The sequence below is a fragment of the Corvus moneduloides genome, chromosome 15 (assembly GCF_009650955.1).
Source record: "Corvus moneduloides isolate bCorMon1 chromosome 15, bCorMon1.pri, whole genome shotgun sequence".
Classification (NCBI taxonomy): Eukaryota; Metazoa; Chordata; class Aves; order Passeriformes; family Corvidae; genus Corvus; species Corvus moneduloides.
In genome coordinates, this window is record NC_045490.1 from 10,598,839 (window position 1) to 10,609,850 (window position 11,012).

Here is an 11,012-nt window from a genome sequence, read left to right on the forward strand (position 1 = left end):
AAGTGTGGTACCTGATAAATTAATTATTTCATGTTTTCCAGGAAAGAAAGGGAAGAAATATCATCCTAATGGAATCCCCAGGGATTTTTTCCTGCGGTTTTCAAGGCTAAGCTTCTTGCTGCTCCAGGCCCTGAAATTGTAAAAATTAAACCTTTTCTTTTTTAACCCCTCAGGAGGAGATCTGTCCTAGAGTGGAAGGTGAAGACACTCAGTCCTGCCTCTGGGCTTCAGCAGTCAATGTCAGAGACAAGTACATTTATGTGACACAGCCAAAGCAGAACAGAGTAATGATAATTGATATCCAGACTCAGAAAGCCATACAGGTACTTACAAGTGAACACATTATTTGCTGATGGCAAAAGACTTGATATAGGACAAAAAAACCAGATCTTTGCCTGGTGGATCTGCTGGGCAAAGATCTGCTGATCACTAAAGAGCTGGGCCTGTGTTGCTTTCGCCAGTGGGATCACATGGGGTTCACTGTTCTGTAACCTCATTGGCAGGAAAAGAGGTTCTATAACCTCTCCTCTATGGGTGGGAGATCACAGTCTCAAGACTGCATCTGCAGCCGAGCTTACAGTGAATCTGGTAAAATAACATTGGGATGAATTCCTGGCTTAGCTACCTGACCTGGGTTATAAGCAGGTTGGGAATAATGAGCTGGTGTGGGTACAATTCAGACAGAAACTGGCCCTTGATCTACTGGCTATAAGTAACAGTATAAGATGGAGTGATGTCTACACAGAAAATGGCACCAAACAGCCAAATTTTTCAACTGCTGCTGGTCCCCCACTTGATTTGAAGGCAAAGCTGCACAAGGAACATAATAGTGGTGCATGGGACTGCCTGCAGTGAGCTGATGTAGTATTTGTCATGTGCATTTGGGTCACTGTGTAAATAACTCTCTCCGGGTTTTTTTAAGTCCTTGGATGTGGACCCATTACCAACCAAATTACATTATGACAAGTCCCACGACCAAGTGTGGGTGCTCAGCTGGGGGGACATGAGGCAATCATCACCCACACTGCAGGTAAGTCCTTACACTTTGGAGCCTTTGCTCTTCCTGGGCTCAGCATCACTGGTTACAGACTGGTGGCCGGTGGGTCGCAGGTATTTAACAGCATTTAATGGTCTGGATATAAAGCTGCTGTTTCATTTGCATATCCAGTGTGTTTTATGCATCCCTCCTCTGTCCATCCTCACATATTTTTCCTGCTGTTTAATTTGTTTTTGAGCAATGACTGTGCCGCAGGCTGACAGCAGGGCTGCTTTGTGCCAAGGTCTGTTTTGTTTTAAGACTGGTGACAGAGCCAAGTGCCATAAAGTTGTACAGCAAGGGCTGGCAGCTGGCTGTGAGCAGGACAAGCCTGCTGTGCTCTACAGCACTGGTAAGGCACCTTGAATCCTGTGTTCAGCCTTCACTACGAGACGGACATTGAGGTGCTGGAATGTGTCCAGAGAAGGGCAAGAGAGCTGGGGAAGGGTCTGGAGCACAAGTCTGATGAGGAGCAGCTGAGGGAGCTCAGGGGAGACCTTATCAGTCTCTACAGTTCCCTGAAGGGAGGTTGGAGCCAGGTAGAAGTCAGTATCTTCTCCCACGTAACAAGTTATAGGAGAAGAGGAAATGACCAAAAGTTATGCCAGGGGAGGTTTAGGTTGGTATTAGGAAAAATTTCTTCACTGATAACTTTGTCAAGCCCTGGAACAGGATGCCACGGGCAGTGGTGGAGTCACTGTCCCTGGAAGGATTGAAAAGACATGTAGATGTGGCACTTGGGGACATAGTTCAGGAGTGGGCTTGGCAGTGCTGGGGAAATAGTTGGACTCAATGATCTTTGAAGGCTTTTCAATCCTTAACAATTCTGTGATTCTGTGATTCTCTCACAGTAAAATGTAAAAAGGGGCTCTCTAGGGTATGAAAAAAAAACCAAACCATCAGAAGTAAAACCTGGAGGACAAATTGTGTTACTGGGTGTTAGTGATTCCACTACAGGGGTGCCAGTGATATCCCTGGAGCTCCTCCATGCTCAGCACCATCAGACCCACAGTGATATTGGGACACAGCACTACACATGAGTTTGGATAACTAAATTAGCTTCCACTTCCAGATGACCTTGGCAGATTTACTCTTCTATTGACAGTACAGAGAACATGGAGAGTAGTCATCTAGTGGGGCATTTTGCTACTGCTCTATGTTGTATGACAAAGTTGACATGATTTGATCAATACAGACATCCCCTTCTCTGGTAGTTGTTTTCTGGCACTTGCTGCCCAACCTTTCTGGAAACAGGTGTCATGTGAATATTCCTTCTGCCAGAAGTGTTTGCTGGTAAGTCTACATTAAAGCATTCCCCAGCAGGCAGAGAAGAAGGGGGGCTGTGCTTTCTGACCTAAAAACCAACAAATTGGAATCTACATTAGTTGTGGGGCTACCCAAGGCTGCCTCTGGAGATGCTGCCCCATGAAGACCAGATGAGCCATCCCCACCATCCACATGCTCCATCCAGTGCTGTCAATAATAAAGACTGGACCAGCTACTCATCATGGGCTATTTCAGGAAAAGATGCCAAAACCAGAATGGAGGCAAATAAATGAAGGTTTCCAGGGCAGCAGCACCAGGTTGTCTCACCTGGGGATGCGAATTTCCTGTACCGGGTATAAGGAGACAAAATGGGCCCTCTTTACCCTTTCTGACTTAATTTCTTCCATCCAGCTGTGAGAAGTTTCTGTAATTAAAGGAGAGATGGCCCAAGCATGTCATTATTAGGAAGAACACACCATCTGCACAGCTGGAAACTTGTTAGAAGGCTCCAAGTCTCAGATAGTCCTTTCTGTTATCTTTATGATGTGCAGTTACACACATAGAGATGAGATTAGCATCAGCAGATCCTTTATTTTTTCTGACTTTTTTTCCCAAAAGGTGGGCAGTAGCTAATTGGGCAAAGTTCCTTCTTAAAACCTGCAGTGTTTGGTTGCACAGATGCAGTAAAATATTTTTTTTTACAAAGATGCTGCTGCAGAAGTTGATCTAAATTTCCACTCATTCTCTGGAAGTCAGGGATTTATCAAACTGCCTGTGCAACCAGCTAATGGGATGCTGTTGTTTGGCCATTACTGACTAGTTGGAAGCAAATATCTGGCCTCTCGAAAGCACTGTGCAAGGGTGGGCATCCTTCTTGAGCAATCTAATTGGAAGAAATCTAAATGGCATGACCAGAACAGCTGTCTGTCTAAACCTTTTAGGGGTTTAGTATATCTTTAATGAATTATGTAGCTGTAAATTCAAAGCAATGACTGCTGCATATTGGAGCAGCAGAAGGTCCTAATGAATGGACTAAAGTCATCTTGGACCCAGCAAACAATTCAAGTGTTTAACATTTTAATTTTTGAAAACTTTTCCTTTCCGGAGCAGTGGAGGAGCTGAGTTCCCCTGTCCATGGAGATGTGTGCTGTGCTGGAGGACAGGACCAGGGGACAGCCAAAGGGCGCTTCTCCACTCCTCCCTGGACTTTATATCGATGGATGAACAGTTTCTCTCCTTCAAAGTGATAATTAACTGCTGTGAGTTAGTGTTTGATCCTTCAGGGTGGTAAATTATCACTGTGCATTTATGTGAGATTAATAAATATTACCATGAAGTAAATGTTTACTTTAGACAGTGAGGGATAAATTATTATGGTCCTAGTGTTGTCATACAGCTTCAGTTCCTGTTGACTGCTCTTTCTCAAGATGTAAACAACTTATGAAAGTCAAGTTGTGTACTTACCTTACAAATGTCAAGCCCCAAATACTATTTGCTAGCACACCTTTTGAAGACAACTACACCAAACAGTGTTTTGAAGTCATTAATCAATTTGAGTCTATTACATCCTGGAAAGAGCCACTCGGTACCGTGCATGTAATCTGTATTTACCTTTCTGCCTTACTCAGTGCTTACCCTGTGCTCAACCTTGTGTGTATTTATTGTAGGTAATTCCAGAGGCGAGCGCAGGGGAGAATCCACGTGTTATCCGCACACCCTTTGAAGGAGTGGATGATTTTTTTATACCACCTACAAATCTTATTATTAATCATGTTAGGTGAGAAATTATTTTAATGAATAATAATGGTGACCATGCTGCTCCTTTCTCATCACCTTAAAGGACTGTACAGATATAAAGGGAGGGAGGGAGGGAGGGAGGAAGGAAGGAAGGAAGGAAGGAAGGAATCTTAACTATGTTTATCCCCATGTTCACACATGAAATGATGAAATGGAGAAGTGGTTGAGGAAATTGCCAGTAGTTATTCAGCTAATCAATAAAAGAGCAAGAAACAATCCTGGACTTCCCTTAGACCATACATGAGCATTCACATCTCACCTTGGTCAGCCTTCCCTCCTTGCAGCTTATGGCACACTGCCCTGGCTTCCTTGTGCCAGGAATTTGATGGCCCAAAAATCACCTTCCTTGCCAGAAAACCATTATGGATCTGGGCAGAAACCCGTGTCAAGGATATATTGCTTGAAGTGGTAAAAGTGTACTCTGCCTGAAGCACAAGATGTGTTTCTTCCACATTTCCAACTTGTTCAAGTATTGGATCTCTGCATGGGATGTATGGTTGGAGCAGAAAAATTGTATGCACTGCACATAAAAAAAAAAAAACCAAACAAACAACTCCATGAACCATCAGTTTTAAATGTGATGTAGTGGTTAATGAGGTTGTGTAACTAACATACTAATAACCTGGAGTAATACTGGCTGCTTCCCAGCAGGCAGAGGAAGCCTCCCATTAACATTATCAAAATTCTGTCCATGTTACAACATAACAACTGTTTAACCATCTTCTGTCCTCTATATAGTTTAACTAAGTTAAACACTCCAAAAACATAATGTAACTCCTTACAGTCATCTTAGGTTTCCTGCAGGAAACACCAAGAGAGAGGGGTTACACTTAAATGATTATATGTTGAATCTGTTCCAAAATAAATAACTTTGCCTGCTGAAACACAAAATAATGATGCATGCCTCATGGCTGTCATTTGTAATTTCTCTCTGCTTCATATTTCCAGTTTTCTTTCACAATTTCATTGTGACTAATAGTAGTGCCAGGAGGTAGATGACTCTGCTGAATGTTAAAGCCTGGGCTGAGAAGGTGAGAATTGCATTCAAAGACAGGAAGGTGGAACAGTTACACTTTTTTGTTTATTTAATTGTCCTTTTGCTGCAGTGTGATTAGTTAGCTGAAATAATAAATATGGATTATTGTCTATAGTTTTCCATGTGCAAAGCTGCAAATGCTGTGCCTTATTTGCTATTGCATTTGTTCAGGGACAGATCATCGTCTGTTCTCTCTCACCCTCAGCACAGAAAAATAACTTTTTGCAGGCTAATGAGATTCATTGAGATGATGTTCTAAATTCTCCACTCAGAAACAATAAATGGCAGTACCAGCATTTCCCAGGAAGGTGAACATTTAAGTAATTTCTTCCATGAGCCACGTAATATTTGTATGCAAATATTCCTGCATATGTATTTCAGCTACCTCTTATTTCAGATGGATATCTAGAAATGCATCCATTTTTATTAGTTTCAAGGGTAGACTGTTGTCTATTTAGAACTCTCTTAAGTGTAAGGTTTGCTTTGAGATTTCAGATCACAGATTTCATGCGAGGGATGAGCCTCTTCTGCAACTGTGGGCGCATAAAATATATCCTGACCCATTTCTTTAAATGAAAGTTTATGATAAAACCATTTCTTAACTTCTTCAGGCATTTGGCCAAGTATTAAGGAAGTCTTGGGGAAAAAAAAGCTGTAAGGGAAGGCACTTTTTAAAGTGTACTTAAAATGCATTCATCCAGGAGAAATACAAGTGTCATATCTGATTTCTACACACACAGTGTGCTACGACTTTCCACTGCAGATACTTTGTGAAGTCTCTAATGGATGTGAGTATAATGGGGAGATGAAAAGCTTAGCCCAGTGATTTTCATGGGATCACACACTACAGTGGCTCATTCTTTAGAAGTTAAATCATTGCTGAGTGTCTCACTGACAGATGGATTAAGAATAAAGAAATAAACCTAGTGTTTCAAGCAAAATATGTATTATCTGCACACAAGCACGTTGTCCTCCACATTTCACAAGGCAATTTTACATCTTTTGCGGAAGAGATACAACACTAAGCACTCACTTAATTTCCTTCTGTCTACATTGAACGGATGAAAAAATACTCGATGTAAAATTAGTTTTTGTAAGTCGGTGTCAGTGACCTGTGAATCCAGGGGAACACAAACAGGCTGTTTCTAAGGGCTCCCTCTCAAATTAAGTAGAAACCTTTCTTCGCTATTCTTGTCTTCAGCAAAGGTCAGATGTGCTGTAGCATGTATCTTTTACAGAACATTTATTCTCTGCTCACTGTCTTTTGCCTTGTCTTGAGACAGAAAATAAAGACCCCTTATCTTCAGGGCACCCTGGTTATGTTCCTCAAGAAATGTTTTACACCTTCCCTGGGCTGGCAGGATGGTGTTTGAGAGTCTGGTCTGCACTTCAGCCTTGCCATCTCCTGCAGTGGTTCCCAGGCACCACGGGTACCAAATACACACCACAGCTTCCCTCTGGTGCTGTCAGTTAAGAGATGAGGTTAGACATGGTCTTCATTCAGTGGTTATACATTATATTGTACACAGCCATATTTATTACATAGAGGTACTCTCTGGCCCCAACCTGGCAGCAATATGCTTTATTTTGAATGCTTTTCTATTTTGAGATTGAAGGCTTGAGTATATATTGAATTTCATGACTGCAATCTCAGACAGATTAAATACAAACCTGGTCAGTGTTAGCCTACTGAACACCCAAACCTTGATATCATTTCTATGGTAAACTGGTCTTCCCAATAAAAGATTTCAGCTTTTAAAGATTCAAACAGCTAAGCACATATTCGAATTTCCAGGATCAGGTTGCTAATTCGAACTGAAATATATCCCTCATTCTAGGGTGTTTTAGAAGCACTAAAACAAGACATTTCTTACAAAAAGAGACAGCATTATTGCACGTGCTTCCAAAACCAACAGAATAAAAGCTTTCCGATTCTGCTGACTTTGCTCAAGCATGTAACCATGTCCGCAGAGATGACTTCAGTGTCTTGTTTTCTGTTTCAGGTTTGGCTTCATTTTTAACCAGTCAAAACATGCGGTTCACAAGATTGACCTGGAAACCGTGACTCACATCAAGACCATCAACCTCAAAGCCCACAGCTGCGTGCCACAGGCCATGGCGTACACACACCTGGGTGGCTACTACTTCGTGCAGTGCAGGAGGAACCGCTCGGTGGCCGCGTCACTGCAGCTCGTCATCGACAGTGTCACCGACACCGTCATTGGCCCCAACGGTGATGTGTCGGGCACACCCCACGTGTCACCTGACGGACAGTACCTGGTCAGTGCAGATGAAGGCAGTGGCAGGATCAGAGTCCAGGCTCTAACTGTCCGAGGGGAAATCAAGTTGATTTATGACTTGAAAACAAACATACGTGTATCTGATCTGACATTTCAACCCTCTTTCACTGATGGCAATCAGTACTATATATATGCTACTTCACATTTGCAAACAGATGTGCTTTTTGTAGAGCTGTCAACAGGGAGAATGAATGTACTGAAGAATTTAAAGGACCCTATCACATCCAAAGACTGGCCCTGGAGCAGCTACAACAGAATTATGAAAGACAGTGGATTATTTGGACAGTATCTCATTACACCAGCTAAAGATTCATTGTTTGTTATAAATGGGAGGCAAAATACATTACGCTGTGAGGTTTCAGGTATAAGGAGGGGTAACACAGTGGTCTGGGTTGGGGAGGTATGAAAGTGTAGTAGCAGTGGGGCCTTCAGCAGGCAAGGACCAGTTGGACCTTTACACTGCAGCAAATGAGCAGTAGCATTGTACATTTTTACACTGGGAAAACAAAAAAAGACAAAAAATCCCTGTATAGGCTTCATGGTACAACACTGGTCTACTTGCAAGTTTTATAATATAAGGTATGCTCTGCTAATAGGAAGTGGTTTTGAAGGGATATTTTTCATTTGTGGGTGTGATTTGTGGTTATGAGAAAAATGCTGGGAAGTGAATAATATCTCCACTGAGATATCATATAAGCCACGAAACCTAGTGATTCTGTAGAACAAAACAGATTTTGACTTTCCATACTGAGGAGCTTTTATGTTATGTCCAAGCATCAGTTTTCTTCCCTGTATCCCTTGCCTGTTGGCTGCACTGACTACCCCACCCCAGCACAGGGTGACTGCAGCAGCGAGGACTGCAATGAATATTCACCTTTGGATGATGAGGGGAACTAAACATCAGAACAGTTTTCAACCCAGAGAAACCTAGGAGAGTGATTTAATGAAAACTGATCAGTTTTCTCTGCAGGATGGCTTTGGGAGGATTCGCAGATGTGATTTCAGAAGGAGGCATCACAGAAATAGTAACTGTCAGCTCGCTTGCTTCTGCGCTTCATTTTGCTCTTGGTCCTACTGAAGGCAATGGGATGAGTCCACCCTCTTCCAGTGCATATTTGTGTGATTGTATTTGAGAAATTTGCCATGAAATATCCAGGCCATTACCCATCCAGGCCTGGGTAGAAGCCAGAAAATACTGATGGGGGGGTCAGAGTTTATGTAAACAATTTTATTGAGAAGGTGGCATTAGTCTTTCAACAGCTCCTGAGTATGGTCAGTTTGGGCACAATATGCAAAATCTACTCTTTGGAGGCAGAGAATTAGTTATGGTTATTCCCACAGAAGACAGCAACACTTCTAGAAATCATTGGTTACTCTCATTAAACATTTAGGAGCACTGAAATCACTTGGTTTTTCTTAAAATAACAGAGGTTATTTTTAATAGAAAACTCACTAATTTTCTAGTCATAGCCTTAATTTGCCTATTTATTTTCAGAAATACCAGGAAACAATTTTTCTTTGTGGTTTTTTTTCCCTTTCTGTTTATAGTACACTTGTTTATAGTCAATTATCTTTTAGTTATGAGCAAAGACATTCATGTAAAAGCAGCTGAATTATCCAAGAATGCAACAGCTGGCATTGAGAAATTTCAGTCAAGTTCCCATAAAAACATACAGCCATTTATTTGCACACTTGGAAGATATAAAAACTTTTCTAGTTGCATTCTTCTAACTTTCTTTTTCCATCACCATGACGTAATGAAGGCAAAAGCCACTGTGACAGCAGAGCCAGGGAAGTGGTGCCATCCGAGCAGTTGTAACCACCACTTGAAAAATGGGGTCTTGAGGTGGGTGAAAGCTCTCTGCAGGTAAATATCAGTAGCATTGGAGCCACCCATTGGCCTCCGGAAAGACCCAGCATGGTTTGCCGAGGACCTTGTTGCCCAGAGTCTGTAGAAAGCTGCCCTTGAACGCATACAGTGATAGGTAGTGGTGTTGTAATCATTTTCCTCCACAGATACTTTAAGTCACCCATTTCACAACACACACAGAGGGATTTTAAGCAAGAAGAATTCAGAATAACACTGACAGTCTTTGCTTTAAATGTTTAACTTTATCAGAAGAGCAGCATTTTAGCATGGCTGTAGACCTGAGGTATTTTAAACCATTTCAGTTCTATAGAGAATATAAAAATCTGTTCTGACAGACGAAGGAGGGGAGCTGAATCCTATGAATTCATTAAACGTGAAGTCCTTGAAATTGTCCTTCAACACCCATATGCTGAATCCTACATTTCTTTCACTTATGAGCCATAGGGGTTAGAAGAGACTCTTCCGTCATTGCAACACAGACATGTGAAACAGATGGGCATAGCCTTCCTTTAGCAATGCATGGTGTCCATGATTTTGTACTCATCCCATTAGGAAACATATTCCATGTCAAAGAAAGGAGAAGACCAGCTTTGTAAGTACCTTTAAATATGCACAGCTCCTTTCTTGAACAAAGCTGTATCCATACATTGCAGCCATCCTAGATGTGTTTTACCAAGGCCAAACACTGCTTTCGTGTTACCTTTTATGACTTCTTGAGTATTTTATTATGGTAAGTTTTCCCTGTAGAGACGTTCATTGTGTCATAGATCAAGCAAATATTACTTTTTTAAGAATATTAAAAAAAAAATCCCTGTATATATCTGTTCAGGTAAATATTCTTGAGGCTGGTTTATATATAGGCTGTGAAAGATGTGTAACAGACCTCACTTTTTCCTGTTTGTTGCAAAATATTGGAATAGCGTTCACTTGAAAAAATCCCACTTGGACCTTCCAAAGATGTTCCCTTTATTCCCTTTCCTGCCCAAGTTCTGGTGATGTGTTTTTCTAAATTATCCTAATGGTTATATATCATACTTAGAAAATGAAGTATAATTTAGATTGTCCACACTGCTTGTGAACAGTTCCAATGACAGTCAAATCTGACATTAAAGTGCTGCACATTTGTTACTCTGATTTTATTTTTTTTTATGACAAAGAAATTTTATATACACTCAAAAAAATGTTTAAACTGATATTTGCCTTTCAACTGTCAAAAAGAGACTATATTTCCTTGTGGGCAGTTTCTTCCCCTATCCTTTTGGTTTTCCACCAATTCACACTTAATTCCTAGTTAATAAATTATTAATTAATCATGATGATTAATTGAAATTGATCTAAATTGAATTAATGACCTTTTCATTATCCTATACACTCATATGTCAGGGTGTTCTGACACTAGAATCATGGGAAAAATAAGTCTCCAATGCAAAGATCAGATGCATTTGCCATTCATCACTGAGGTTAAACAGCAGTATGATAGAAATACTGGTTTGTCTTAGTATTTCCCTCAATATTTTCACTTTCTGAATGGAAGTGCCTGTTCAGAAACCAACCACTTTTAAACTGGAAGCAAAACTCACAAGTCCCTTCTTTGGAATCTGTGAAAGTTAATGTATTCTTATCATTAAATACTTTATTTTTTTATACCACTAAAAAAAAATCAACTAAAGTACCAAAGTATTTTGGTGGGCTTGTCTGCAGGATGGG

The 11,012-nt window shown here is 41.0% G+C and overlaps 1 protein-coding gene across 5 annotated transcripts in view; it reads left to right on the forward strand.

Annotated features, from left to right (window-relative positions):
* The window catches only part of FSTL4 (follistatin like 4), a 228,022-nt gene extending 217,384 nt beyond the window's left edge, over nucleotides 1-10,638 (forward strand). For all 5 annotated transcript variants that reach the window (XM_032125028.1, XM_032125030.1, XM_032125033.1 and 2 more), the window contains 4 exons: nucleotides 174-323; nucleotides 923-1,030; nucleotides 3,970-4,079; nucleotides 7,139-10,638. In XM_032125028.1, coding sequence (XP_031980919.1) covers nucleotides 174-323; nucleotides 923-1,030; nucleotides 3,970-4,079; nucleotides 7,139-7,841 — 1,071 coding nt within the window. In that variant the 3' untranslated portion in view covers nucleotides 7,842-10,638. The remainder of the gene's footprint in view (nucleotides 1-173; nucleotides 324-922; nucleotides 1,031-3,969; nucleotides 4,080-7,138) is intronic.
* Nucleotides 10,639-11,012: the final 374 nt, after the last annotated feature.